The sequence below is a fragment of the Drosophila subpulchrella genome, chromosome 3R (genome assembly GCF_014743375.2).
Source record: "Drosophila subpulchrella strain 33 F10 #4 breed RU33 chromosome 3R, RU_Dsub_v1.1 Primary Assembly, whole genome shotgun sequence".
In the NCBI taxonomy this organism is placed as follows: domain Eukaryota; kingdom Metazoa; phylum Arthropoda; class Insecta; order Diptera; family Drosophilidae; genus Drosophila; species Drosophila subpulchrella.
The window spans coordinates 7,904,762-7,932,722 of record NC_050609.1 but is presented as its reverse complement, the minus strand read 5'-3'; the positions used below and the strand labels follow the sequence as shown (position 1 = coordinate 7,932,722).

The 27,961-nt window shown below is 42.4% G+C and overlaps 9 protein-coding genes across 9 annotated transcripts; 6 read left to right on the top strand and 3 right to left on the bottom strand.

Annotated features, from left to right (window-relative positions):
• The first annotated feature begins 175 nt into the window (after positions 1-175).
• Positions 176-4,644, top strand: LOC119562975. The gene is given in 7 exon segments (XM_037876151.1): positions 176-472; positions 734-945; positions 3,575-3,761; positions 3,828-3,903; positions 3,906-4,038; positions 4,297-4,407; positions 4,467-4,644. Coding segments are annotated over 7 exon segments (1,194 nt in total).
• A 1,275-nt stretch (positions 4,645-5,919) lies between these two features.
• LOC119563426 lies at positions 5,920-7,758 on the top strand. Its single transcript, XM_037876811.1, is given in 6 exon segments — positions 5,920-6,177; positions 6,243-6,418; positions 6,704-6,820; positions 7,086-7,148; positions 7,297-7,572; positions 7,638-7,758. Coding segments are annotated over 6 exon segments (1,011 nt in total).
• A 6,680-nt stretch (positions 7,759-14,438) lies between these two features.
• On the bottom strand, positions 14,439-15,316 carry LOC119563469. Its single transcript, XM_037876881.1, has 4 exons — positions 15,152-15,316; positions 14,854-15,092; positions 14,690-14,800; positions 14,439-14,580 (listed from the first exon to the last, which is right to left on the bottom strand). The coding sequence occupies exons 1-4, from the start codon at positions 15,314-15,316 to the stop codon at positions 14,439-14,441; spliced, it is 657 nt and encodes a 218-aa protein (XP_037732809.1).
• A 2,437-nt stretch (positions 15,317-17,753) lies between these two features.
• LOC119563470 lies at positions 17,754-19,438 on the top strand. Its single transcript, XM_037876882.1, has 3 exons — positions 17,754-18,613; positions 18,917-19,105; positions 19,168-19,438. The coding sequence occupies exons 1-3, from the start codon at positions 17,754-17,756 to the stop codon at positions 19,436-19,438; spliced, it is 1,320 nt and encodes a 439-aa protein (XP_037732810.1).
• A 743-nt stretch (positions 19,439-20,181) lies between these two features.
• Positions 20,182-22,419, top strand: LOC119563291. Its single transcript, XM_037876619.1, has 4 exons — positions 20,182-20,530; positions 20,878-21,391; positions 21,611-21,928; positions 22,167-22,419. The coding sequence occupies exons 1-4, from the start codon at positions 20,203-20,205 to the stop codon at positions 22,417-22,419; spliced, it is 1,413 nt and encodes a 470-aa protein (XP_037732547.1). The 5' UTR covers positions 20,182-20,202.
• A 36-nt stretch (positions 22,420-22,455) lies between these two features.
• LOC119563478 lies at positions 22,456-23,651 on the bottom strand. The gene is made up of 3 exons (XM_037876902.1): positions 22,861-23,651; positions 22,691-22,801; positions 22,456-22,591 (listed from the first exon to the last, which is right to left on the bottom strand). Exons 1-3 carry the CDS (start codon positions 23,649-23,651, stop codon positions 22,456-22,458), a joined length of 1,038 nt encoding a protein of 345 aa, XP_037732830.1.
• Positions 23,652-23,838: 187 nt separating this feature from the next.
• LOC119563480 lies at positions 23,839-24,873 on the bottom strand. The gene is made up of 3 exons (XM_037876904.1): positions 24,212-24,873; positions 24,042-24,152; positions 23,839-23,974 (listed from the first exon to the last, which is right to left on the bottom strand). Exons 1-3 carry the CDS (start codon positions 24,871-24,873, stop codon positions 23,839-23,841), a joined length of 909 nt encoding a protein of 302 aa, XP_037732832.1.
• A 228-nt stretch (positions 24,874-25,101) lies between these two features.
• LOC119545684 lies at positions 25,102-25,877 on the top strand. The gene is made up of 3 exons (XM_037851423.1): positions 25,102-25,194; positions 25,257-25,657; positions 25,718-25,877. Exons 1-3 carry the CDS (start codon positions 25,102-25,104, stop codon positions 25,875-25,877), a joined length of 654 nt encoding a protein of 217 aa, XP_037707351.1.
• A 156-nt stretch (positions 25,878-26,033) lies between these two features.
• Positions 26,034-27,923, top strand: LOC119563447. Its single transcript, XM_037876841.1, has 2 exons — positions 26,034-26,512; positions 27,767-27,923. The coding sequence occupies exons 1-2, from the start codon at positions 26,034-26,036 to the stop codon at positions 27,921-27,923; spliced, it is 636 nt and encodes a 211-aa protein (XP_037732769.1).
• Positions 27,924-27,961: the final 38 nt, after the last annotated feature.

The window sequence follows — 27,961 nt, the reverse complement described above, 5'->3', positions numbered from 1 at the left end:
TGTCTTGACCGCATTGCAAGTAGCTATTTGGCCAAGGCATTAGCCCAAAAGCGGGTCACTTGGCCGCGGCTCTAATTCAATTAACAAGTTGCCATTTTGATAGAACGCTAAGACAAAAAGATGAGAGATGAATATGGAAGAAATCAAGGGCCGAATCTTTGATTCAGTAGGAAAGATGTGTGCAACTTGGCTGACACTATTGCTCACGGCATGGCTCTTGGGCGAATGCCAGAGCAGTTTCCCGGATGAATTTGCTTCGCCAGCGACGTCGACGACGACGAGTCACGAAGCCGGCAAAGTCAACAATGTCACGCTGACTCCGCCAGGACTCGTCGCAGAGGGAAAACGGGACGATTTCGACCGGGACTTGGATCAGGACGACCCACTGACACCACATGCGGCCCCATCGTCGCAGCGGAAACTCTCGAGAGGCAAGCGTTTTGTGGCCTTTCCCCAGGGTTCATCAGCTTCGGTGAGTCAACGAACCCTCGAACAATGGCACAACATGGTGTTCTATCCCTCTGCAGAGAACAAAATTGGATAAGAGATAAATGGTACCGCTTAAATAATTGGGGAATCCTGAAGACTTGTCTTAGAGACATATCGATTATTTTTCAGAAATGAAGGATAATAAAAAAACATATCTTTTTAATATTATATGTGAAATTATCTCTTGAACAAACCATTTCCAGCGATACCATTTGTTAACAAGTATTTTGTGACCGTGTTCCAGGGCGCTGTCTGTCTGACCACCGGTGTCATCGGCAACCCCAACCTGCTGTACCTCAGTTTGGGCATCAATTGGGGCGTTGCCTACGACTTGCCCAACATCACCTGGGTGCTGCAGAATGCCCACGGCTGGACCACAAAGAAGTCGGCCAAGGCGCAAATCAAGCGCAGACATCGCAGGGAGCTCTATGGCCGCCTGGAGACACTGATAGACAGGTGAGTGGGTCGGGATTCATGGGTCAAAGGCACTTGACCATCTCAAGTCTATTTGTGTGTGAAAACAAGGGCAAAGTTGGGAGTTGACCTGGGATTTTATGATAAGCTCAAACTATTCAAAAGGCTCAAGAGCGGACAGGAAATATTTAAAATGTTTTGTATACCCCCGAAATGTGATTTTTTAACAGAGATAAGCTGGTCCTTAAGATTTCCTTCCTTGTGAATAATGAACCAACTTAGAACATGTATACAGTTCACTTCATAACAGTAGGTCTTACTTTAATTATTTATTTAAAATTGAATTTAAACTTAACACAAAATCCTGTTAAACTCCGCCTTTGGAAACACACATATTTATCTTTATTTCGGTTCCATTTCCAAACAATAATAATGATTTATTAGAGTGGGCCTTAAATAACTCCCATATATTCTCGGTAATTTATGACTTTTAATCATTGCCATCGGGGCACTTCACTTTCGGATCGCACTGTACAACCCGCAGAAGTATGCTTCCACTCATATGTAGATACTTTACATGCTTCAAGTGGCAGGTTCCCCAGCTCATCGTCCTGTTTTCGCTGCCAAAATCAGCCAACCCAGCCACTTGGCTTATCACGCACAGTGCGACCAAGAAAACTTCGCACCCAAAGTGGTCGTTGTCCCTACCCGACCACGCCCACAAGCCACCCACCGCCCACTTTACCAACCTACTCGGGGATGCGTGCTCATGGCATAATAATAAAATGTTGGTATTTTATATTAGCATTTAAATTGGCTTTTTGTATGCTTCGGAAATAGTTTAATATCCGCAGAGGACGAGTCGCTCAGTCGGAGTCTGCGGTTCGGCAACTTTAACTTGGAGCCAATGCGAAAAATGCATAACAAATTAGGCCGTAATTGGGGAGAGTTATGTGGCGGGTGGCGTTAAACTATCTGCAATCTGTAAAATGTCTTATCAACGACCCGCACACGCATGTGTATGTATGTATATACCGAAGATATCCCAAGATACAGTGACGGGCGTTGTCATGGTAATCAAAGGACTTGGGCCCTTTTTCGATTCCCTGTCCCCGGCTAAGCTTCAAGTGGTCGTCAAAAAGTTACCATATTTGTCCTTCGAGCGGCTTTTCCTTTTGCCATCTGCCTTAGATTTTCCCCTGGCTTTGACCTTAGCTTTTCACGTGTCGGGAATTCGGTGTCTTGTGCTTTGCTATGGTGTGTTGTGTGTCTGCCTCTGCCCGTCTTGTGTTTCATGATTGTTTTCCCTCGATTGGTTTCGCTTTTCGATTGTCTGTTTTGCTTAGCGTCCCACAATTGATGCCCGGCCATTTTGGCCCTGACTTTTGGCATTGGCTCTTCTGGTTTACGACCGCTTCTCCCTCTAATGGGCCAGCTAAGCGCCTTCCCTGGCCTCAATTGCCTCTATCCGATGTGTCGGAATACCTACATATATCCACGTTGTACATATAGTATATGGCAGTGGGAGTCCTTGTGTATGCGCTGTATGCCCTATGGGGTTAATGAAGTTGTTTGTTTGTTTGCTCGCCTGTCGCCCTGGCCACAGCATTCAAGTTGACAGCCGCCACTGTCACTTCTGCCGGTTCCGGAAGGGGGCTAAAAAGTTAAGTGTCCCCTGGAAATTATATCAGGCAGTTCATTATGCCGCAAACCATGCGCTGAAGATTATTTCACAAAGGCTTATTATTTACTGACTTATAAAAATGCAAGGGGTATGGCAGAAAATTTATGTTAAATAGTTAATTTCATAAGAGAAGAATTATGTCAATATCATTTATTAACAGATCTGTTAATAATATGGAAGCATATGAATATATTCTTTGTTTCTTCTTTATTTAGCCTGCTTTCTATCAGATGTAGATCTTACAAGCCGAACCCACTTTGGAAATGTTTTCGCTAAACGCTAATTCGGAACAGAAATCTATAAATAGTCAAAACCTGTTTAAACCTTTAGGAACCCCATCACTTGAAGTGTGAACTAATATTACCATGTATTTTCACTGTGGAGCCGAGTTTGCAAATATGAACGTCTTTGCCGACCAGTCCATCGATCTCTGTCATCACATCTTTGACTTTACGAAGGCAATTCGACCTTTCGCATGACATCGACAGGTGAAAATGCAGGTGGAAATGGAAGTGGTGGTGGCGGTGGAGGTGGTGACGGAAATTGAGGTAGGAAAGGAAGGTGCCGTTGCAGTGTCGGCACAGGCAATTCAATTAAGTTGCAGCGCCTGTCTGGGCGGTTACCCCTCCCTTTGCCGACGAGCTTTTGGGCCGGTGCCATGTTTATTGTAAACGTGACTGCTGCAAGTGTCTGAAGAGCATTCTAAACGTTAGCGGACAATTGACACATTTGCACTTTGGCCCATTGTCTTGGCAGCTTGGAGTCTTCCACTGTTTGCAGTCTTTGCCGTTTTCAGTTACTACAGTAGTTGCCTGCGAGAGTGGCACGTGCCACGTTGCTTTCTGCCATGATTTACGCGCAGTCCGTATTGTTTAATTATCGTTTAATTGTTGCAAAGTTTTTGATTTACGATTTAATTGCAATGACAAATGCATCGCCCTCTGCCGCCCACGTTGCTCCCTCGTTTTTCCCCGGTAATGTCAGCAGCCATGATTTATGGTCACCGCCAACATTGATGACTATGATGGAACGTGCAGACGACTCCGTTCCATCCACTCCCACGTCCGCATCCGAATCTCTGGGCACATCCTCGCAGCTGTTGCACCGGCGGTGGCAGCGAGTACTCAGTCGTCCGAAGCGCTATCTCAGCTTCCCCGAGGGCTCCTCGCTTTCCGTATGTCCTCCCAGTCCCGATTTTCCTCTTTCATAGAGTGCTTTTTGTCAACGTGTCCTTGATCAGGTGGCCGTCTGCTTCACCGTGGGCATCATTGGCAATCCGTATTACGGCTACAACAGTTTTGGCCTCAATTGGGGAGTGGCTACGACCTGCCCAATACCACATGGGTCCTTCAGAGCCTGCATGGATTTGCCACTCATCCAGTAGGACCGGCCATCCTGCGACGAAGGTCCAGGAGCGCCATCTACCGGAGGATGGAGACCATTGTCGATAAGTATGGAGGGGTTTTTAAGAATCAACTGAAATTTTGTCAATAGGGCTATAAACTGTATAAAAATCAATTTTTTATAAATATAAGTTTGCATATCTAACTATTACTTTAAAGCAAAATCATTTAATAATTGTATTTTTATATGATACATCTTTGGTTCTTAGTGTCCGTTAAACTTTTATAAGATCTTTAAAGATCGATTTTTTTATAAGTTCGATATATTTTATATATAACTAACCTTCTATCTGATATTCCTTCTAGCATGGGCTACAATGGGCGGGATTGCATCTTGAGGACCCTCTGCGAGAGTCGTCAGTACTTTCAGCGCACCAAGATGAGCATGGTGGGCGAGATGCTCCGCACAATATTCAGGTAAGCTCCAAATCATAAAAAAATTCTAAATTTTTATAAAACACTATATTTATCCACAGCTTGCCCAAGCAAAGAATTTTCACCCGGGAACTGCACGAGAACTCCGATATTTTCCACTACGACCAGGCATATAGGAATGCCCATAGCGACGACTGCACCCAGTACGACTGCCACTTCTCTTTATTGGAACTGGCCTTTGGAAAATACACAACCCCGCCAAAAAATTATTACGCCTAATAAATTCCCAATACTTACCCAAAAGTGTTTCGCATAAAATTCTTTTTAAAATTCTCAGCTCTGTCCACCTCCGTTTTATAAAACGAAATGTATATCAAGGGGGAGGGCGGGGCCAAAGGGCACTTGTTGAGTCAGTTTAAGAAATGACACTTCATATATCTTCTGCCCAGCTGCAAGTTGGCATCCTCCTCCAGCCGAAAGGAATTGATGGTGTCTGTGAGCCAACTTCAGCTCACTGACTGATGTGAAAGTCGGTCTCCCGACACCTTCTGCCCCATCATTATCATTCTGCCACTGGTAAATTGGACCTCAATTGGAGCAAAATAAAAATACATTGTTGATGTTTCAAAAACTGAAATCAATCAAGAGGGAAAATGGTATTCCATTGTCTTAGACTATGAGTGAAAATAAAGTGACAGGCCGAAATATGTGCGACTGTTGGGCAAGCACAGCAACCATTTAGGGTTTTTGGAAATATGAGCCAACATAAATTTAGATTGGAAGAAAATTTGTCAGAACAATGAACAGAATTTTAAGATAATAGTTCTAATTGGATTTAAAAAAATTATAAATAAAATGATCAGATCTCAGCAACTTTAACTTTATTAGCAATTATATATTAACAATTATTAGCTTTAACTAATAGAACGAACATCGTAGATAGGCTAATATAGAATTACTATAAATAGCCAATAAGTTTTAACTTCTTGCTGGCTTCAATGACCCAGAAAAATATTCATTTGTTAATAAATACTTCTCTGGAGCCCGCTTTTAACTCTTCCAGGTGTTCACACCTCATCCGCATGCTCCGCCGGCCCCATTTATAATGGTAAACGGGGAAATTGTGGATGTCAACAAGGGTTCCGTGCCAGAAGCAGCTGAGTGAAAGATGGAGAGAAAAGTGTTAACAAGTAAATGTCATGTCCAGAACTAGAATTCCAGAGCAGGACGGATCGGGCTGGCTGGCGGCAATGGCCAAGACACGAGATGTCACCGCACCACACAAAGCAATAAATAAATAAGCTACGCCAGCAGTAGCAACAAATTCTTTGTTTGTTTGTTTGCTTCTCTTTTTAGCTCTCGTATTTATGTTAGCCAGATTAAATATATATCCGAGCTTATATCAGTAGCCAAGGGAACCTGGAACTGGACGCAGTTCGGGGCAATTAAACCGGAAAAAAAGCGTAAAGAACTGAACGAGAAGCTTTTGGGGAAAATCCATAGCACATAGCAGTTAAAAGTATTAATTAGTGGCCATTTTGAAAATTCAGCAACATGATTCACCTGTCAGCGACGACATTGCTGATGCTGCAGTTCGTCCAGCTGGTTCCCAGTATCCTGTCATCGAATCCAACTGTCACTCAGCCTCACCCAGTTGACAATTTCGAGGGGCTCAGCACCCTGTCCAAACATTTCGACAGCCCGTCTACTGGTGACTATAGTTCCGACTACAATTCCGCATCCAACAACGCCACAAGGATTCTACGGCGTGGCAAGCGTTATCTCCAATTCAGCAAGGGATCACGTATGTCGGTGCGTATGGCACCCAGTTTTAATTGGCCCCCAATCACGGGTCCTTCGATTCCCTCTACCTGCAGTGGCGAACCAATGGCAAGAACAATCTCTGGACCATCAACACGATGTGGGCCTACGGCTATGGCTTCCGAGCCAACTATCCCTTCCCGTCCATCGAGGAGCAGAAGAAGGATAATGCCGTCTTCTTTCGCCTGTTCAAAAGGGACCTCTTCTCTAAACTGGAGAATGCTCTGGATGGGTAAGTTTTCTTTCAAGGTCTTATATTTCTTGACACTAAGAAAGGATAATGACATTATTAAAGTTTCTGTAAAATGTAATATTCTAAGTAAAGGCTATCACATTAAAAATACAATATTAGGTCCTTTAAAAATATACACACAATTCATATCACCTTAGTCAGTTTTTATTACAAGCATCTTATATCCCTTTAAATTTAAAAAAACTTTGACCTATATTATAGATTTTCTTACAATATCTTATCATATCTTATAATATCTTTTAACATTTTTTTTTATCTATATAGACATGGCTTTGATGGCCGAGCTTGCATGTTGAAATCATTCTGCACCGCCTTGAACGATGTGGATAGCCCAAAACAAAAGAGCGGAATGCTCTTCAAAATTCTCAAGTTGATATTCAGGTGAGTCGATCTCATACTCCATTTTCCAGCTTAAGTAGAGCAAGGTTTGTCATTAATTAGCATAGTTCTAATAAGTCTTAAAACAAAACCAAACCAGTTTATATGCGTCGAAGAACTATTATACTCTGTATGACAGTTCTATAGATTTCTTTTTTGTTAGTTGAGTTCTTACATCGGTTACAATGGTTACGGTTCGGTTGGGCGTTATTCTCACCTTCCTGATCCTGGTGGCAGGCCAAGATCAAAATTCCACAATGGTTCACAGTCGAGCCAAGAGATATCTTGATATTATAGAGGCCACTCGAATATTTGTGGGTACCTAACGGGAGCCTTAACTAAAAAACTATAGCTTAATCATTTTTAAGTTTAATCATTTTAAAGAACAAATATTTCCGTGTTCTAAAATTTGTTAAGCATATTTTGGCAGTTAAGGCTCCTTTAAAAATCTTAACTACCCATAGTTGCTTATAGCATAGCTTATGTTCCACTTTTAAGTTCCGGGTTAATGCCAAAAACAATGTGATCTCATCGCCGACTGTGTGGGCCCATGGCTATGGCTTTCGAGCCAATACCCCCGTGTTGGTCAAAAGGGAGAACCGACCCTTTCGCAGGGATACTTATGAGTTGCTCCACGAACTGATAGATAGAAGTGGCCTGGATGGGCGGGCCTGTGTTCTCAAGGCCTATTGCACCGCCCTGGCCGGCGATCATGGTCAGGGATTTCTGTTTAAGCTACTGAAATACGTATTTACGTAAGTGCTTACTTAATGCAAAGTGAATATTAATTATCCCGCGCTTGCACATTATTTAATTGCAGCCTGGATGAGCACGACAAGCGGCATATGCCGCATCTGCGGGAGGAGAACTGCGAACAAATCATGCACAGCCATTGTCCCTTGAGTTTCGACAGCATATCACCATATACGGACGATGTTTAATATTCAGTACAATTTGTTTATACTGCCTTTAAAATATACGACAAACCAGCCAAATAAAAGTGTATAAATATGGTCAGTGAATTTATAAAATAGGCACTTCAAATACACTCTATCTGGGTGACTCCCGAAACCATTGATTCCCATAACTTTTTTGGGTGTTTCTAGGAAAGAGGTTTTCTGGAAAAGTCCCTATTTATATAACTTTTTTTTCACAAAAAAAAAATACCAACTATAAAAACGTTCAGGTGTAAGTGAGTAAGTAACGATAGGGAGTTTTAATACGAGTTCAATGAGGTATGATAGCCAGCTCTGACCAGTATATTTCTTTATCAAGTAAAATAACAAGATGTCTGGATGGAATTAGAATAATAAATGTTAATGAAATTATACCAATTGTTAAATTTATTCTAACTTTCCCAAATAGTAACCGTCCCAAAAATCAAATCATGGCATCACTGTTTTGTTATTCTTAGCTATGCAAAACAAACGAAACCGAGATTGAATTGGACATCAAAATATAAATATGTACACAAGCCTGTAGGACTGATTGCCTAAAACAATATTACTGATAGTAACAAAAGCACTTCAAAGGGATTAAAGTTAGCCCAGGGGCTTTTTAAGGTTCGTTCTGTGGCTCAACGACACTTAGTAATTAATTCACCACTATTTTAATACAAATTAAAAACTTCATTTCAGCAAAAGAGAGTTGGGTTTCATTTGCTTTGTTATATTTAATACCCTCGAATTAATAAAAAAAAACATATGGTTAGTGTAAAAAAATGCAAAGCTTAAGTGTCATGTTAAAAATTAAAATTTATAAAAGCTTTTGCAATAAAATCTATATTATTCTTATGATTTAAATTGATACCAACACCTAAATATAATATGAATTAGTTGGGTTTTTTCGAATAGATCTTTAAAAACATATTTTAAAGTCAATCTAGCAACCAATTCATTAAGTTAGGTAACAAATCGTCGTTATCTTCTAGATGTGGCTGATTTTGTTTTTTCCGTAAAGCTCGCAGTAAGTGTTTGTGGCTGCTGATGATATTTATTCGCTGTTGTTGCCATTTGTAATTTATAATTAACTTGTGTGCCATTTGCAGGTTTTGGACGAGTGTTTCTGTTTTTCCGGCAGCCGCTGATTGTGCGTGTGGCAATCAGCAACGTGCATTTAATTGGCATTTTTATTAAACAGCTGAAAGTGAGCAGCAGCAGCAGCGGCAGGGAAAAAAGGCCAAAAAGGATGCCAGCCGGGCCAGGACGAAATAATAGCGAGGACTCGGTGGCCATTGTTGACCTCGCTGGATGACAAGAGGGTTCCAGCTGTTTAATGTCACCAGCACGAAAATGCCGAGTGGTGTTAAAATGTTTGCGGCAGCCTTTGATGCACTTGTCACGCCCACAACGCCCCCCGAGGAAAACCTGTCGCCCACCGCGGCGACATTAAAAATTAACTTTAATTAAGTTGGAAAGCATAAATAACATGCTCGCGTACAAGGACATTAAACTGCAGTTGAGGGAGCTCTCAAGTCCCTCTAGTTTGCCACAAGGATGCAGAAAATAATGGAGACTAGGAGCTGGAGGATGGCTCCCCACTTGGACATTGACAGCAAAACTTGAAGCGTATATTGGGCCACAACTTTGTGCCACTTATGTGTAGGTATCCAAAAAATAAAAATAAAAGTAAAGAGGAATACACAGTTAAATGCACACGCAGCCACGATTTCGCGACTCAGCCTTAATCAAGTATTAATTATCTTGGCGTGCGTTGAATTGCTGCATTAAGAGGTCAACTCCACCCCCCACCCACATGAAATGACCTTACTTTATGCACACGCACCCAACGCCTTACATTGCACTTTACCTTGACTTGCTTCCTTTTGAAGGAGCTAATTAGGATGTACTCTCTTCGCCAAAATAAAGGTTTACATATTACCAAACAGGTTTTAAAAAATGGTAAATACAAAATAATGGAAATGGTAATTACAAAATATTTTAAGAGTTGTTTCCATAAAATGAATAACTATATTTATAGAGTGATATTTCCTATACAGGGAACCTTCAGTTCCTTACCTTTAAATTCATGTTGCACATTTCATTTGTTACATTTACTGACAACACAAACGTAAATGACATTTTGTTGTTGCTGGTGGTTGCAGTTTATTTTTCTCATTTGGTGATGTTTGCATTTTTCTCTTTTTCCTTCGCATTTTTCCGAGTTTGCGTGAAGTGTATTTTCGCAATTACAATTAATTTTAAAATACCCTGGAAATGTGCAGGCATTCTCATGGCAAGTGACAATTAATGAGGTGGAGGTAAAAGTGTAAAGTACGCTAGCGACACTGTAAAAAACCTTTATTAATATAATTAAAATGGATTACCGACTGATTTTAGTTACAAACATATTAGATTTATAGAAGACCACAAATGCAAATCATCAATTGTAACCGTATTGGCTGCAAAGATTGAGTTTTATTTTATTTCTATTCCACTTTGAATGCACACAATTGAGCCAATAAATAAAATTAAAAATCTGTATTGCTTTCAATACAAATTTATAGCTGGCACTTTCAAATTGTATTTGATTTTTCTTAATCTGTAAATTATTTATTCATTTTTACACAATTGTTGACCCCTTGCCAAATGAATAAAATAAATAAACGTCAATAAATGGCTGAAAAGATAAAAGCATTTTAGTGTTGTGCCAAATACAATATAATACTTATCGCAAATAAATATTTTATCTGCCAGCTGGCAGATCTGTTGGCATGAAAGCCATTTTAATTACTTAGGAAAATAGGCAATTTACAGTTTAACGGGCATTCGCCATCTAAAATTAATACAACCAGACAGGTGTGGTAAGTTATTTGGCCTCCGCCCCGATTTCCCGATACCCCGAGTGATGGTATGGTATGGTATGGTATGCGTGATTGGCCCCCAACAATATAGACGAGATTAGCGCACACCTCGGGTAATTTATTGGCCGTCAAGGACCTACAAAATGCGCATCTGCCTCCGGCTCATTATGCATGCGAAAAGGGCTCGGTGCTCGGGTGCAAAACCCCATCCTGGTTTGCAGTTCCATTCATCTGTATGCCACACTCATTCATTCATTAATCGGACTGAGGTGGAGTGACTGGCATGCAAATTGATTTGATGCGTTGTCAATTAAAATGTGCAATTAATTTCATTTGGCTTGCCTCACATTATCGAATATGTAATTGGATAGGGCGATGGGCGATGGGCGATGGGCGATAGGCTTCAATATTGCCTGGGGGCCGGGATGGGGGATTAGAGATAGGGAATATAGACCCTGACAGCGGCTGCTAATGAGCTCAGTTAGCCAATTCAGTTTGTGGCCAGGATCGCGTGTGTGCGTTTGCGTCTGCGTTTGTGTGTGCCCATCTCAGTCGCTGTGTGTCTAAATTAAACCGTCTATGATATGGCAGAGAGCATGGCGTATACGCAATTAGTTAGTCAAACGCTGATTGCCGCACTTTAGACAATACAGCTCAGGCAAATAGGGCCTCAACTTTAAGCCCTTGGGCTTCGATTTTAATTTGAAAACTGTTTAAAAATATTGGTATATGGAAATATAAGCAAATTTTAAAATTATCATATGGAATTTTATGAATCGGAGACATATTTAATGATCTGACCTATCTCTAAGCCTAGAACTTTTAATTAAGTTAAAGTATATTGTAATCTAAAGCCACTTACTATATTAGAACCCCCTTATAAAACAGCAACATACTTTAAAAAAGTATTTAATTTGTTCATCGGGGTTATTTTTGTATGGTTAGCATTATACAACTAATGTGCACAGGCTTCATTTAAAAATCACTAAACTTTCGGCAACAGGGATTTGGTTTCGGTAATCTAAATTTTTAATTTCATTTAACTGTATTGTAATGCTGCTACAGTTTAATGAAATTTAAGGCAACTATATTAAAAATTGTTTGAGAAAATCGAATATTTACATAGGTATTCTGTTACTTCTTACCTTAATCCTATAAATAGCGAACATTCAAGCTATCCTGGGCTCTAATCACATGGCTGGCATTATAAAAACCAATATGCCTAGACTTAATTTTAAAATCCTAAGACTCTCGACATCAGCGATTCGGTCTCGAGGCTCTCGTCCCCGTCTCCCCAAATTAGTTCAAGGATTAGTGCAATAAAACTAACGTGCCATGGATTTGCGCAGCCCTTTTGTTGACTTAGGGGAACTGGGACGGAGGTCCTGAGATGGGGGAGGGTGGAAGGTGGAGGAGCGGGCATGTCACAATTTCCCAATTAGCTACTCATTGAGATAAATTTCTTATGCAAATGATGACAAGGCCAAGTAAGGCGATCCGGGGGGAGAACGGGGGTAGGAAATAGGGATTGAGGACAGGCGCTGGAGTGGCATTGGCATCCAAAATCCCCCCAAAATACCCCTTCTATCCACCGGCTGGCTGGGGAGTTTGGGACTTTGAGTGGGGCAACTGCGACGGTGGACAGCGGCAGAGTGACATTGACTGACTCGCGATGACGAAGACGCAGCGGCACATCCTTTGGCTCACTCTTCCTAATTGGCTGCTGACATTTGCCAGCTAACAACAGAAACAGCAGCGGAAATTACAGAAAAAGAGCAGGCGAAACACCAGCGCAAAGCTGAGTAAATTTGACATAATTAAAATACTGAAAACCCAGCTACAACAAAATGCCAGACGACAGCTCGAAAAGTTTTCGGAAAAAACAAAATAAATAAAAGGTGTAGCGCACATTTTGCTAATTTCTTTTGAGTGATCAACCCAAGGTGTTAATTACTTTTTCCAACTGTCCCATATTTCGTACAGAAATTATAGCAATCCCATGACGAAATAGAGTTCCCGTTAAGATTGCTTTAGATCCAGAAGTTCATTGGACTTGACACCCAGGTGTGAAATAATTTCAGAGTCAGTGACTTGAAACGAGAGCTGCTAAACCATAGATCATGATTTACAACGGAATTATCTTGAAGATCATGATTTTGGAACTTTCTTGAAGAAGAAAACTGATAGCTTAGGTCGAGCATATCTAGTTCGTTTTAATATTCCCCTTTAAATTCCAAGGCCATGCCTTTCTTTGGGGCACTTTTCCAAATGTCATCCTGTCCCTTTGCATTTCCAAAATTTAATTATAACTTGAATTTGCTTAAGGCTCTACCTCGCATACAAATGCAAACTTGTTTTGTTTGGTATCTGGGTGCGATAAAATTCACTTGAGAGCATCGCCTAGAACTTTGTTTGGGTTTCCCCAAGGGGAAGGAAAAGGACGTGGCGCAAACAAATGCAAATTGCTCATACGCCGTGTGGACCGGCAGCTAACCGAAAAACCAAAGGAGGACCCAAACGACACGGAGAGCAGAAATGGCGCTTATTAAAGTTTGACTTGTACTTTTGCATATTTTTTTATCATTATTTCATTTTCGGCGGGGGCGTGAGTGCAGCGGGGCAAAGTAAAAGTTTCGGATAACAAAAATTAAGCATTGCCTTTTGCGTTCCATGATAATTGCGAACAATAGACGCAAATGGGAGGATGCAACGGGGGAAGGAGGGTGTGACCATGTTAATGCTTCCGCATTTGCGTTCAGCTGCAACATTGCACCACTGCTTGAGCATGTGAATGTACGTGAGTGCACTGAGAAAAATCTAGGAATTTTGTATAATTAGTTAGGAATTAGTTTGCTAATGAAAATATATTTTCTAACTGAAACTTTCTCAATATAGCATAATAATAATATTTAGATAATCTCAAGAAGTCGCTGTTGATATCTTATCTTATGTTAGAATTACAGCGCGAATTCTTCAGACGTGGATTGCCTAGCATACATTTTGAACAGGATGGCGACGCTATTAATACCTTTAAAGACTAAACAACTGGTCAAAGTTATTTAATATGTTAATGATAAATATTTTAAGTGCATGTCTACATAAGTGTGTGTCCTGTACACATGCAGAAGTTTGTGTGCCAGCGACATTCACGCCTCGCTGCACTTTTTACATGCTGCATGTTGCCTGCGGGCATTAAGTGTGATTTTATGCGATTTGTACCAGGCAAACACCCGTTCAACATCGCCCCCTTAGCCGCCTACTTCCTGTACCCCTCCTGGCCCCCCTCTGACGACGCCACTGGTAAAAGAAAAAACCGCAGCAGCCGTAGAGGCAATGCTAGAACCTTTCCCCCGCACTTCTTTTGCTAATTTACATTTGACAAATGTTTTGCATGCTGCAAAATTTTTGCCACTGCTGCGACGACTACCACGACGACTGCTGTTCGTTAGCAAGAGGACCCCCTGTATCCCCAGTAACCCCTTTATCCCCAAGAAGTCCCCGCCCATGCCCCTTGGTGTTTTGCTAGCTGCATTTGTTTTCATTTGGTTTCTCTGCTGACATTGTTTACAGTTCAACTTGGTTGGAAATTAGTAAAAATCTCACACGAGCACTAGCCACAAAAATAAAAAAGGGAGACAATAAAAATACCAGCAGCTAGAATCGAAAAGACTAAAAAGTCAAAAGAGCACACCGAAAATTTCCAAAAACTAATTTAAATTGATGTTGCTTAACTTTTACGTGCAGTCAAGGGCATGGGCGATTAAACCTTGCAATTCTTTAAGAATATTAAATTAAAAAAATAAGTGTTATATAATTAAGTTAGATTTTTATCTTTGCCATACGAATTAGTTTGTTCCAGATCTTCTTGCTGCAATCACTATAAGTTTTCCAACAATTGGCACCAGCTTTTCCGGCATTCCTAGCAACCAGATACTTCTCAGGAACATTGTCCAAAGATGGCCTGTGAAAGCGTAAGAGATACGAAAATCACCATTAAACCCAGAAGAGGTAGGAAATGAACCATTACATTTTTAAGCTCTTAATAATCCAAAAATTATAGGTAAACTTACACCAGCACTGCATTGAGTATCTCCCCAAAAATACTGCCATGCATAAAGGGGCGTTGAGATATCTCACAGATACTTTTAAGCAGACAGGCGCCTGCATTCCGATCTCCGAACCTTTAATGAGAATACCTCAGGGATGGCGATGACAGATGAGGCCAACTACTCACCGCTCCAGGCCCGTTTCCACGACATCGTACAGCCAAATTCGAGTCTCGTCCTGGAAAACCCTAGTCTGGACTTGCTTTCTCCACTCCCTGGCCGTGGTCACGAATGTCGAGGTGTTCCAGAAACTCCACCAGTAAATTGGAACAGGCGATGGCACGTATTGGGCCTGGTAGTTGACGAATCCCCAAACCGACTGCAGTGTATCCGCCTGTTTGATGGGAAAGGCCAAGCCGGCGACAATCTGGGGGAGAACAATTAGGAGTCGGAATGCCAAAGTTGGATCGATATCCGATGGTCAACCTTGTTTGTGCCCGAGCCATTAAAAATGGCCAAGCGTTTCGACCGGCTGAGGCTTAAGGCCGATGTTGATGTGGCATCCCCATCTCCACCAGCACTCCCAACAAGGACGAACAGGAGCAGGATGGCGGAAGGATTCAGGTTCAACTGTTTGCCGCTGGAGTGCATGGTCAACTAATTTTGCAGCCGGTGCAACTTGCAACTTGCGGCGGCAATGGAAAACTCGGTTCTTAGTTTGCCCAAGAAATTGACAGACAGTGAATTCGCAAAGTTAACAGAAAATGCACTGGGAAAAGAGAGTGAGGTAATGGCACCCTTTGAAGTCTTTAAAAAGGCGGGAAATTACTTAAAACACAAAATTGAAATAATCTTGAAATACGTACGCTTCAAATAAAAGTTATGCTTAAACTACCAACATTTTCCAATATTTAGAGCAGAATATTTAACAATGCTAAGTCATCATGCCATATTCTATTAGTTTACAATATGAGTGTGTCTTGAACACTTGTGTCACAATAAACCAATGACATACCACAGAAGTTTCTACAACCACATTATGAATATTTTATAATGATGATAAACACATATTTACGCTGCAAAATGAATATGTCAAATCAATATCAAACAATAAAAACCGCAACTGAGGCTTTTCAGTAGCCACTCCAACGGATTTCAGCAGCTTTCAAGAGCAGTCAAGGAACATGTTTCCGATCCGTAGAGCCTCCTTAACACCCACCTCCTCCAATCCTCCGTGGTTAAAATGGCATTGTGCGTAGGCCAGAATTCAATCGCCTCTGGCGAGGACTTAACATCGGATATCCAACCTCTGTCCCAGCAGTGCGAGTCCTCTGTTGCCACCTGGTTTTGTTGAAAGCCCCGAGGCTCTTTGACTGCCATTCTGGTTGCCGCTCCCAACAGAAGATCCTCCCTTCTGGCGGTCCCTTTGTTCGGCCCACCAGCTGTAAATTGATTGCCGACACCAATTGAACTCCCCACAGAAAGGTGCCACCAAACCAATGTGGATTCAAGCAATACTCGTGAAATTTAACAGAGAAAACAATTTATAGTACACAAAAATATTTAAACTATGGAATTCACTTAAGAAATAAATATAGCAATCTTTAATACACCAAAAAGAAACACAGAAGTTTAATTATATGGCATACCATTTAATCTTCTCCATGCTAAATAAGTTCTCATAAAATAAATCAAATTTAAAATTAAGTTAGGTCTTGTTAAAAATGAGTTCTCAATAAAAACCACCTAGTTAATCTGAAAATTAAAAAGCACTCGATCAAACCGAGAATTACCAAATGTTTAAAAGCGCTTAATCCATGTGAAAGCCGTAGTGATTAAAATATTTTTAATATTAACCCCTTCTACATAAGCTACTGTTTTTATTCCGTTTTTGTCGCGCTAAAGATTATTTATTGCGGCTGCTAACGGGCGAGCTGTCGACACTGCCGACAGGAATCAACCACCAATCGCTATCCAAATATAATAATTAAACAATCTGTTATCGGGCACTTTGACAATGTAGCGAAATAACCGTGCAATTAATAGGATGCGTAAGTGAAAAATCGACAAATTGGTATTTTAGCTACAGGCAATTGGTATGGGCGATTTGGGATAGACGACCTACAATACCAAATGGATCGGGGCAAAGCAGCGGACTATTTAGCACCTTTAAAGAGCACTTGAAATGACACAGAATCGAGTTAACGACACTCAATTGGGTGCTAATTGTACAATTAAACTTTGCCGCTCCGAAATGGGACGAAATCGATGTCCGGATTGCGGGGCATCAGTTCGCTTCGGACAGCTAATGGCAGCAACATATCGTAAAGTAAAGAGTGGAGACCAGGCCTAATCGGTCCCAATCGAGAACCCAATTTGCTTCTAATGGTAATTATCTGCTTCATAAATTCGTGTTCAATTCCGCCCGGAGTGTGTCGGCCTTTCGAAATGGCAGTGTTTTAATTGTAAAGCCCGATCGGACTGGGACCCATCGAAAATCGGACCATCTGACCATCAGAACGACCATCTCTCGCGCATCGAATGTTGTCGAAAATTGCATTAATTTAACGCATGATTGGCATTGCCGGGAAATGGAAGCGTCACAGCTAAAGTGAAATTATGCAAATTTCGTCGCTGCTTTTTTCGATGTGAGTGCCCAGGCACGGAGCAATCGGAATGTTCGATTGCTCAATTACACTCTTGAACAAAAAGGTGAACACTTTCGCAGAGTGACTGAAAAAATAAATTAAATTAGTGATAGTGATACTCGAAAGCATTGACCATTGCCTCGATATCAATGCACATTTAATAGGTCCAAAAGTAAAAAGCTATTTTCAAATAAATTTAAATATATTTATAAAGAATGTGATATTATGTGTTCACTTAATATACTAATTAATCCATTAACTACAAAAAAAAACAGTTTAATATTTATTTGTAGTTTATCCTTTTAATAAGAAATTAATTACATTTTTTTTACAGTTTGTACCTTTTATTCTGATCTCTAATAGTATACTACCTATATAAAACTCTACCCTAGCTTATTAGTGTAGGCCAAGTGACTCTTGCTGCTTCCCATTAAGGAAAAATGGGGAAAACAATCAAAGTAATTGGATGTGCTGGAGCAGGCACTCTGCTTATAGTGCTGCTGCCTCTCTGCCTGATCCAAAATTATGGTCCGCCTGGTGGTAATGTCTCCCACTCAATGGTCACCACTACTCCTCCACCATCTACTCTCGCCCCTTTGGAATCTGGAAAAGATGCGATGATGCGACTGCACCGGCAGAAACGTTACCTGCTCTTCCCGGAGGGCTCCTCCTTCCAGCTGGTCTTCGACATCATCATACCCATCATAGACTACACCAACTACGCCATCCTGGGCATCACCTGCTCCGTGGCCTGGGAGCTGCCCAGTAAGCCGCCCAGCGAGCTGATTGAAAACGTGCTCACGCGCATCAACGACGGCACCATCGGCACTGTCCGCCGGAATGGCAGCGTCTCTGTCCCCGACTCCAGTCCGGAGTTGGACCCTCAAACCCAGTCGAAAGTCCAAACCCCTTCCCAGTATCTCGATCTGGACAATCGAGCCAAAGCCACTGGTAATTGGCAGGCAGTGCACGCACCGCCAGCGAATCCACCGGCATATGCGGCCAATGAGCAGGACTCCCATTCCCACTCGTACTACACGAATATCCAACGCATCCCGGCCGCTTACCCATATGCAAATGCGAATGCGGATGCAAATGCAAATGGACAGCAGCGGCAGGCGCTATTTCCAGCTAATTGGCATGCGCGTCAGTCGTTGGGAAGGTGGCAGCAGAGGGGGAAGGGGCAGGCAGTGGGTGCGGGGTCAAGAGCGGGAACGGACAACTGGTGGACGCGGAACGGGCAGCGGGTTCAGCAGAACTGGCAGGAGAAGCAGCTCAAGTGGGGCCCTTCGAAGTGGGAGTAAGTCAACTTCAGATATAGTAACCCTCTGATTTTATAGGTACTTATTTTTACAACATAATTAATAATTTTTAAATAAAAATAAATTGTAAAGATTTCCAGAATTTTCCAAAAATGAATACCTCTTAAGATAATCCTTTTTAAATAATTTATATTATCGCTTAACATTCCTTTAAAGTTAAATTTCGATTTTTTCATAGAAAAATACAAAAGAAATCCGAAAAGATCTATAACAATTTAAATCTTATAAGTTAGTACATGTTCCCTAAAACAAATTACAATTTTTTTAAACTATTCCTACAGCTCTGGTTACTCTCAAAGACCTCGACAAGTGCTACGAACACCGCCCAAACATCATATATACCCAGTTTTTGCAAGGCGCAGAAGACGAAGAAGTCTGGAACAGGATCCCCACTTCGAGCGACTCCACCTGCAGCAGCATCTTAGCTCCAGGCAGCTGCTCTTTGGCAAAATCGAACGTCTGTATAAGTCGTATGTTTAGAACCCAACCAAATCATTTTCCTCAGTGGTACAATAAATCCCGAATCCCCCAGGCGACGACTGAATGGCACCTCCTGTGTGCAGCGAGCTCTCTGCGAATCCGCCCAAAGGCAGCAGAGGCTTCAAGGAACCAATTTAGCCCAACCACAAAGCTTTATAATGGAACTACTCTCGGCCATCTTCCAACTGCCCAGCAGCGATGACGTGGCGGAGCCAGGGGAATTGGAGCTAATGATTTCCCCTCATTATCTGGAGGCCCATCGACAGAGGGGCGACTGTCGACAACTCTACGGTGATTGCAATCACACATTCTGGTTGGAATAAATAGCAAACGGGAACAATAAATATGAAGAAACTAAATAACATTGGATTGTATTAACATTTGTTCTAGAAACTCCAACGAATAATTCGTATCTTACTCGTTATTTAAACAAAATATATTTTGAATCCTACTTCCCTTTGAAACTAACCCTAATAGCCCTTTCCATTGACAACTAACCCAACAAGCTAGTCGGATATTGAGAGAGAAAGATTGTGCAAAAGTCATTTGGAAGTTTCTTCGCTTTCACAGCTAAAAGCACTCCTCGAGCATTTAAGTTTATCCCCGGAAAAACTGAGACTAGTGATCACATTACTTCAACTTGAACTCCCCAACACTATCGGCATCGGAATCGGAGGAAGATGCAAGATGGTAGATGGAAGTGTGCTACTTTCGAGATGGGAACGAATAAACCAAAAGAAGGGAGAACAAGTTGGGAGCGTGAAAAAGTAATTTGAACCTTTAAATAGACCAATGAGCTCACGGAGCAAAGGCAAAGGCAAAAGACGCTCTGCAAGACAAACTACTTGCCAAAACACAAAAGACGAAAAGTGTGAAAACTAATGATAGACAAAAGGAGAGCGAAAGAAATTTAACAAACGCAGCTCAAACTCAAACTGGAAACTTTGTGGGGGGAAAGCGGAGGGCCCCACTTACAATTAACGGCCAAGTTGCAGAACGCTTCTCTTCTTTCTGTTTGGGCCAACATCGCGATACTTGGCCGACAGTTGCCGTATGGCCAACGCTTGGACCGCAAGTTGCAAGTAAAATGTCGACGCGGAAAGAGAGAAGTTCCATCAGCTCTATCAGCTATAAAGTGGAAAATTCCCCCATAGGTAATTGCTGGCTGAAAGTCCTGACTTCAGTTCTCCTTCTGGCCAACTTGGCCGACGCACTGAAGGCCGGGGAATCCATCCAGTTGGCAACCGGCAGCCCATCACTGGGCATAAACAATGCAGACAGCAGCCTGGAGCAGCTCATCGAGATGCGGCTGAATGAGTCGGCCTCCTCATCCGTCCAGAGCAGCCAGTCGCAGGAGCTGTTGTCCCGGAAACGACGCTATTTGGTATTTCCGGAGGGCAGCTCCTTTCAGATGGGTAAGTTCCTCTCAGTCACCCTAGGGGGGTTTTTTGTGGGGAACTTCGTATTTGAAACCACAAGAGTTTTAGATGCTATTTAATTTATAATTTTAAAAAAACGACAAGGATTGGGGAGCTAAATCTTAAGATAAAAAAAAACAATTGGATTACCTTACCCCTTAACAGCGGTTTATGTAAGGTGCACAATATATTTTTAAATAAAGCTAAAAAATGTTATACTCTGTTCTTCTTAGTTTTGCAAGATTAATGTATATTATCTTACCCCTTTTAATGACCCCTGACTACGCCACTGCCTTAAACCATGCAAATCACATGCCTCAATTAGCTTTTCCCCATCCGTTTAGTGTACGATGAAATTGTGGGAGTGGTGGACCATACGAACTACTTGATTCTGGGCATTACGGTGGCTCTGGCCTGGGAGCTGCCCAGCAAGCCGCCCAGCGAGGAGCTGGACGACCTGCTCACCAAGTTGGAGGACGGAACCATAGACATCAGTCGCAACGACACCGTGTCGAACATAACCTATGTGGATGATGCCTCGGACTCGTCCTCCACCACGACCACGACGATCAAGCCCCCGGACTACAAGCCCAACTACATAAACTTGTCAAGTTTAGGCGGCCCCTCGAGTGGCGGGAACTCCTACTACAGCTCCTCGCCCGTTTTCCGCACTCCGATGCATCCGTCGCATCAATATGCCGACAGCTATTACCACCGCCCAAAGGGGGGCAGGAGGAAGGACAACCACTACTACTACACGCGACCCGGGGTCAGCTCCAGCAATCCGTTCGCCAAGTGGGCGCGGCCCTACACTCCCGCCCAGAACTCACGGTATCCCTACTGGGCACTCAACTCAAGGTAAACAAAAAATATTTTCTTGGAGAGAAATGAAATTTTTTGTTGGCCAAGAATACCAAGATGAAGAAATTACATTTTCGAATTTTGAATCAGTAATACTATAATAATATTCCGTATTATTAACATACCTTTAAGTATCTACTGAAAACTAATTAACGCAGAGTTTTCTTTTCTTCTAGAGTATTATATTAATTCATATGAATGTCTACCTATATACAGGCTCAAAAATCGCCACTATGGGTACAAAACTCAACAGGCAGCACCACCGGCGGCGCAGCGTCGACAGGACAGCAGGACAACCACAACCACCACCACTAGTCGACCCACTCGAAGACCGGCACCCCGTCATCATCGCATATATCCGGTGTTTGGAAAGCGCAGCATTCCGGATGCAGCCAATCCGCATCAACGTCAGCGACGCAGTGGAGTGGCCACCGAGCACGAGGACAAGTTGAGTCGCCTGGAGCAGCTCCAGATCAAGCACCATCGCAGGAGCCGACAGGCGTTGTATGAGCGAGTGGAGAAGTATCTGGATAAGTGAGTCGGACTTCAAGAGAAGTGGGGTTTTATCTCTTTGATTTTAATCAGGGTTATACACATAATCCGCATATATTTGTCATATTTTAAAGTTTCACGTCATTCCTTAAAGTTACGCTTTGGATTATCGATTTGTTTTTGGAATGCCAACTGAAGATAATAATTAATGATTGATTGATAATTTTCGCTGAAGACTATTTGTCTCGATAATTAGCTATCCGATTTATTCTTTCCACAGACGAGGTCACCATGGCCACCACTGCGTACTGCGAACCCTCTGCGAGACGGGTCAGAAATCGGGGGAGGAGGAGCCCGGCACCTTCGTGGGCGAACTGATGCGAGCGGTGTTTACCATTCCGGAAGCGATGGACAACGAACCGGTTGCCTATCGCGACACCCACTACGACAAGGCCCACGCCTCCAAGCAGGACTGTGCCGCCCTCTACCCGGGATGCAAACAGTCCATGTGGCAGGCCCAGTTCATTAAATAAACAGCCATTCCCCAAGTTTTTTGTAGTTGGTTTTATTTAGCTCCACTTGCCGCTCATTAGCCAGGCCAGAATGTTCAGCTTACAAGAATCCCGAAACTGACGATCGCAATCCTCTGCATCCATGTGCATGATCCGAGAATAGTCATCCTCCACGCCGGATGCGGTGGGTAATCTAAGATATTACATAAAGATTTGTTGGGTTAAAATATTTTTTAAATCTTTGGAAATTAATTAAATATCTCCAACACAATAAAAGTGATATTCTACTTACGTAAACACTAGCCTCACAATATCGTGTATCATGGAATATCCTCGAGGCAAAAGTAGACGCTTACTATCACAAATGGCTCTTAAAACACAGGCCTTAGCATCGACTCCCAGGCTGAAAGACAAGGAAAAGGTCATAAAAAACTTTTCTTTAAGATCGTAACATATTCTTACAGTTTACTGAACCCATCAAAGTGTTCGAACAGCTGTCTGCGATCACGATGTCCATTGTAATGTCGCAGGTCCTTGATATGCGCCAATTCTGGATAGTGAGCTGTTTCCTGGGGTGCCATATCGGGATCGTAGGGGTCATCAAACAGCTGCGACCTTACATCCTCATAAGGTTCCACCTCGGGATCGTAGTACTCCCCATCAGCAGATCTATACCAACGTTTTGACCACTTGGGCGACTGCGTGGTCCACTTGCTCCATCTTCCGGGTTGACTGTATTTCTCATAGTTGTGTTTTGCTGGCGTCCAATTTTTATATCGATTACCATAATTGGACCAATGTGCCCACTTGGCAGGATCCATATAAGGCTTCAGGGGCCTCACATCAATACGTTGGTGCAGTTTCACTGGTTTGGGTTTCTGCAAAGGCGTGGCCTTAAATCTCCAGTTCGTTCCCGGTATCCAAACGTAAGTGGGTTCCGTGGTGGTCTTGGGTTTCTCCGTAGTCGTAGTTCTCTGACGATAACGCTTTGGGTACACATCCTCGCGTTTTGTGGGCACAGGATAATAGCAGGCCTGCTCGATATTCATGGCCACTCCTTTGGGATAAGCTGAGATAAGACCCTTACTCAGCTGCCCGGTAAATTTCAAATTTGATCCAGGCGGAAATAACACAAAGCGCTTTCGACGCGAAAAGACACGATCCATCACAGGATTTAGCTCCGTGTGGTTCGACTCCAGTTGAGCTATAGCCAAATGGATAAAACTCAAGAAGATCAACACATCGACACGCATTGCTGAGAAGTACTGATTGAGATATACCAAATCAAGACATCTTGTACTAAATGGACTTCAATTGATTTGTTTGTCATTGTAATCGGGTGCTAATTGCACAGCCAACAATTGAAGAACTTATTTTAATCAGACTTGTCTGGAATACGTGATTGATGTATTTAGGTGGGTACTTAAAAAAATCTATACTTTATTCCACTCGGCCGCTCAGCAACCAAATCAACAAATTCATATTACACTTAGATTTTAAATCCGCTGCACAGTCCTCAGGGTCTTGTTCCATTATACGACTATACTCATCTTCCAAGCCATCCAAACGGGGCATACTTTAAAATATTGTAATATATAAAAATTATTTTAAACTACATTTTAGCAGGAAACCCCAATACTCACGTGAACACCACACGGAGCATATCCTGAAGCATAGAATATCCAGGTGGGAGGAGTAATCTTTTGCTATCGCAGATGGTGCGTAAAATACAAGACTTAACATCTATGCCAATCCTTTAAGAGTTATAAGATCTTGAGACAAAATAACAAAATAAAATTCTATAATTACCCACAGTGAACTTAATTTGGTGAAGCGATCAAATAATGATCTGCGATCTCGATGGCCATGGTAATGGTGGGACTCCCAAAAAGGCTTCTCCCATTTGCTTTCCCATTTTGGCGATGGCGTAGTCCATTTCGACCACTTTGCCTTGTTTGGATCGGTTTCTTTCCACTTATAATTCTGCCACTTTTCTTCCTGGTTCCACTTTTGCCACTTGAACGGATTAGCATAGCTATTATCATCGATACGATGGGTCTTCGGAGGCGGTTGTCTCCATTTGGGTTTGGGCAAAGTCTGGGCCTTGAAACGCCAATCGGTACCGGGTATGTAAACTATGGAATCGGGCAGTTTTTCCGGTTTTATGGTCGTGGTCTTGGGCAGAAACCTCTTGGGGTATATATCCTCAACAGTTCCGGGAACTGGGAAATACACAGCTTCTTCCAAAACGAAGGTTATACCTTTCGGATAGGTGGCCAGCAGACCTGTGGCAAAGGAGCAGGTGAACTTTACAAACGACCCCGGTGGAAACAACACTGCCCTCCTCCTTCGGCTAAAAACTCTAGGCACTACGTCTTTAAGTTGTGATTTCTTGGACCTGCCAAGATCATCTCCCAAACTTGGCCAAAAAACGGCATACAGCACCAACAAGATAAAGAGCTTGGCTCGTAGCATCTTGACCAACTGAAAACCGTAATTTATTCGAGATCTTCAGAGAGGCCAGTTATTCTGACAGTGCCAACGAATTGACCAAATATTTACCCACAGCTGATTGATATCTTAATATATACGGTACTCGTATGTCCATTAACCCACCGACCCAATTTGCCCGGTAATTGTGGGAGTTGTCTGTGTGTAGATCGATCAGTTTTCTTTCAAGATTCAAGCCGATCAGTTCTCAAAATGAAACTAGGTTGGTTAACTTGGGGTATGTTAATTATCCTTCTGACTAGACAATCGGGATCTCTGATTTGGCCAGCATCTTCTAATTTGGGTGTAAGTAAGGGCTTCACATATCTGTAACTATATACTAACCTCTATCCTCTATCTATCATTAGTTGACCCTTTCGGTGTCCACACCCATTGCTGAACTGTTTCCAGAGCGTCGTATTTTGATCGATTGGTGCTTTGCCATCTCCTACAATTATCCGTATAACCTAACCGAGTTCTATAGCATACCCATTTGGCCGGGATTTGCCAACTACAAAGCGAAACGTGACGTTCCTCAACTGGAACTCACGGATGAGAGTTTCTATACCAAATATGGACATGATACAGAGAATGGTATGCACCCCAAAGACTTTTCGGCTGGGGAACTCTATGCCTTTCTGGAAGACACGCTAGCGGGATACGGCTTTCATGAGACTTGCTTGCTACGAAGTGTTTGTGAATTGGCCCAGCATCCCTTCGATGATAACCATCAGCACTTGCTCAGCGACATTGTTACTTTCGTCTTGAGGTAAACATACAATTTAAAATGTAAAATCATTTTATAATCTAATGTACATTTTTTCCTCAGCCCCTCCCAACACGAAGGTTTTCGGGATGACGAACATGTATACAGAAATGCCTACGAAATGGCCGAGCAAGATGGATTTCTGGGTCGGGATTGTTTGAGATTATATTCCCATTGCAAGCACGATCTTTTAAAACTCATGAGTCAAGTCATATTTCACTAGAACCAATAAAACCGATGGAACAGGCCTTTATGTAAATTGCAATGTCTGTGCGTTTCATTAGCAACTGCTGGGAGTATCTAATTAACGCAGTGCGTCAGGTTGTCCAGAAATCCAGAATCTGAGATACACGTACTTTCCGGTGACAGTCACAATAGAATGTATCTCCCAAGTGTCCACTTCATTGGAGCTCTGCTGTCGTTGTGGAGCATCCCCATAGGGGCAGAATTTCCTTTGCTCTTTCCGGCATCCTCCGTTTACCAGGTCACCTCCTCGCTGTCGGTGCCCGTGGTGATTCCGGATCGCAAACTCTTTTGGGATTGGGGCCTTCAGATGAACTATGCCCTGCCCGCTCAGCCGTCCTCCTTCTACGCAGCCACCATTTGGCCAGATGAGTTCTCACGACGGGGAAGGCGTCATTTGCGGAATGAGACCGCAAAGTATCTGCCCGGAGGAGTTTCGACGATTCATCCCAGTGACTTTACGGCCGGAGAGCTGTATGAGAGCCTGGAGAACATGCTCGTCCGATATGGTTTCGATGAGTCCTGCCTCTTGCGAAGTGTTTGTGAACTGGCACGACACCCTTTCAAAGACATCGAAAACAACATGCTCACCGCGCTGTTGACTTTTACGCTGACGTAAGTAGAGATATACAACTTTTTATACCCGTTACTCGTAGAGTAAAAGGGTATACTAGATTCGTCGGAAAGTATGTAACAGGCAGAAGGAAGCGTTTCCGACCCCATAAAGTATATATATTCTTGATCAGGATCACTAGCCGAGTCGATCTAGCCATGTCCGTCTGTCCGTCTGTCCGTCTGTCCGTCTGTCCGTCTGTCCGTCTGTCCGTATGAACGCTGAGATCTTGGAAACTATAAGAGCTACAATACTGGGATTAGGCATGCAGATTCCTGAGATTCCTGCGCAGCGCAAGTTTGTTTCAAAAGAGTGCCACGCCCACTCTAACGCCCACAAACCGCCCAAAACTGTGGCTCCTACAGTTTTGATGCTAGAACAAAAATTTTAACTGGAATGTATTGTTCTCATCAATACCTACCGACTGACCTAAAAAAAAGTTTGCCACGCCAACTTTAACGCCCACAAACCGCCCACAAACTTCAAAAAATCGTAAATATGAACGCGGATATCTCGGAAAATATCAAAGATAGAGAAACGAGATTTCAGATTTAGATTCCGTAGGCTTGAGCGCAGCGCAAGCTTATTACGCGAATATGCCACGCCCACTCCAACGCCCACAAACCGCCCAAGCCTGTGGCGCCCACAATTTTCGTGCTAGATAAAAAATTTTAACTTAAATGTATTGGTCTCGTCAATACCTATCGATTGATTTAAAAAAAAGTTTGCCACGCCCACTCTAACGCCCACAAACCGCCAAAGCCTGTGGCGCCCACAATTTTCGTGCTAGATAAAAAATTTTAACTTAAATGTATTGGTCTCGTCAATACCTATCGATTAATTTAAAAAAAACTTTGCCACGCCCACTCTAATGCCCACAACGCTTAAATCTGTCTACCGCCGGTAGGTGGCGCATTTGCTGCTTGCATATCTCCATTTTCCTTTGGTCCCTTTAGCTGAGTAACGGGTATCTGATAGTCGAGGTACTCGACTATAGCGTTCTTCCTTGTTTTATAATGCTAAAAATGTAGTAAGAAAATATGCCAATGACACCTTACTTATATCTCATTGTATTTGTTTGTTATTGTTAGATTCCTATTATATCAATCATTGTGGGAAGATTTTCTTAACAACTGCATTATTTTCTATCATTGTAAATTTACCTTCTTCTAGAACTTATCTTAAAAACACAACATAATAATATGCTTAAAATTAAAATTATTATTTAAATTAATTTATAATAATTTCCCTTGCAGACCCTCTTTGCACGAGGCTTTTGGCCCCGCAGAAAATCTCTACCGGGCAGTTTACGAACAGGCCGAACAACACGGATTTCTAGGAAAGGATTGTGGCCATGTGTATTCCAACTGCTCCGTAGACTTCCTCAGTGGCATCAGCAGTCTGTTGAGCTGACAGTATTTACCTGATCCATTAAACTGAATGTCCACAAG

Coding starts and splice junctions, on each gene's coding strand:
- LOC119563469 (XM_037876881.1), bottom strand. CDS start 15,316: ATGCACTCCAGCGGCAAACAGTTGAACCTGAATCCTTCCGCCATCCTG. Junction 15,093..15,151: donor ATGGCTCGGGCACAAACAAG/GTTGACCATCGG, acceptor GTTCTCCCCCAG/ATTGTCGCCGGCTTGGCCTT. Junction 14,801..14,853: donor GTGGAAACGGGCCTGGAGCG/GTGAGTAGTTGG, acceptor TTCTCATTAAAG/GTTCGGAGATCGGAATGCAG.
- LOC119563470 (XM_037876882.1), top strand. CDS start 17,754: ATGGGGAAAACAATCAAAGTAATTGGATGTGCTGGAGCAGGCACTCTG. Junction 18,614..18,916: donor TGGGGCCCTTCGAAGTGGGA/GTAAGTCAACTT, acceptor CTATTCCTACAG/CTCTGGTTACTCTCAAAGAC. Junction 19,106..19,167: donor ATCGAACGTCTGTATAAGTC/GTATGTTTAGAA, acceptor CGAATCCCCCAG/GCGACGACTGAATGGCACCT.
- LOC119563291 (XM_037876619.1), top strand. CDS start 20,203: ATGTCGACGCGGAAAGAGAGAAGTTCCATCAGCTCTATCAGCTATAAA. Junction 20,531..20,877: donor GGGCAGCTCCTTTCAGATGG/GTAAGTTCCTCT, acceptor CCATCCGTTTAG/TGTACGATGAAATTGTGGGA. Junction 21,392..21,610: donor TACTGGGCACTCAACTCAAG/GTAAACAAAAAA, acceptor ACCTATATACAG/GCTCAAAAATCGCCACTATG.
- LOC119563478 (XM_037876902.1), bottom strand. CDS start 23,651: ATGCGTGTCGATGTGTTGATCTTCTTGAGTTTTATCCATTTGGCTATA. Junction 22,802..22,860: donor TTTGATGGGTTCAGTAAACT/GTAAGAATATGT, acceptor CTTGTCTTTCAG/CCTGGGAGTCGATGCTAAGG. Junction 22,592..22,690: donor ATTGTGAGGCTAGTGTTTAC/GTAAGTAGAATA, acceptor GTAATATCTTAG/ATTACCCACCGCATCCGGCG.
- LOC119563480 (XM_037876904.1), bottom strand. CDS start 24,873: ATGCTACGAGCCAAGCTCTTTATCTTGTTGGTGCTGTATGCCGTTTTT. Junction 24,153..24,211: donor TTCACCAAATTAAGTTCACT/GTGGGTAATTAT, acceptor TAACTCTTAAAG/GATTGGCATAGATGTTAAGT. Junction 23,975..24,041: donor ATGCTCCGTGTGGTGTTCAC/GTGAGTATTGGG, acceptor AATATTTTAAAG/TATGCCCCGTTTGGATGGCT.
- LOC119545684 (XM_037851423.1), top strand. CDS start 25,102: ATGAAACTAGGTTGGTTAACTTGGGGTATGTTAATTATCCTTCTGACT. Junction 25,195..25,256: donor CAGCATCTTCTAATTTGGGT/GTAAGTAAGGGC, acceptor ATCTATCATTAG/TTGACCCTTTCGGTGTCCAC. Junction 25,658..25,717: donor ATTGTTACTTTCGTCTTGAG/GTAAACATACAA, acceptor TTTTTTCCTCAG/CCCCTCCCAACACGAAGGTT.
- LOC119563447 (XM_037876841.1), top strand. CDS start 26,034: ATGTATCTCCCAAGTGTCCACTTCATTGGAGCTCTGCTGTCGTTGTGG. Junction 26,513..27,766: donor CTGTTGACTTTTACGCTGAC/GTAAGTAGAGAT, acceptor TTTCCCTTGCAG/ACCCTCTTTGCACGAGGCTT.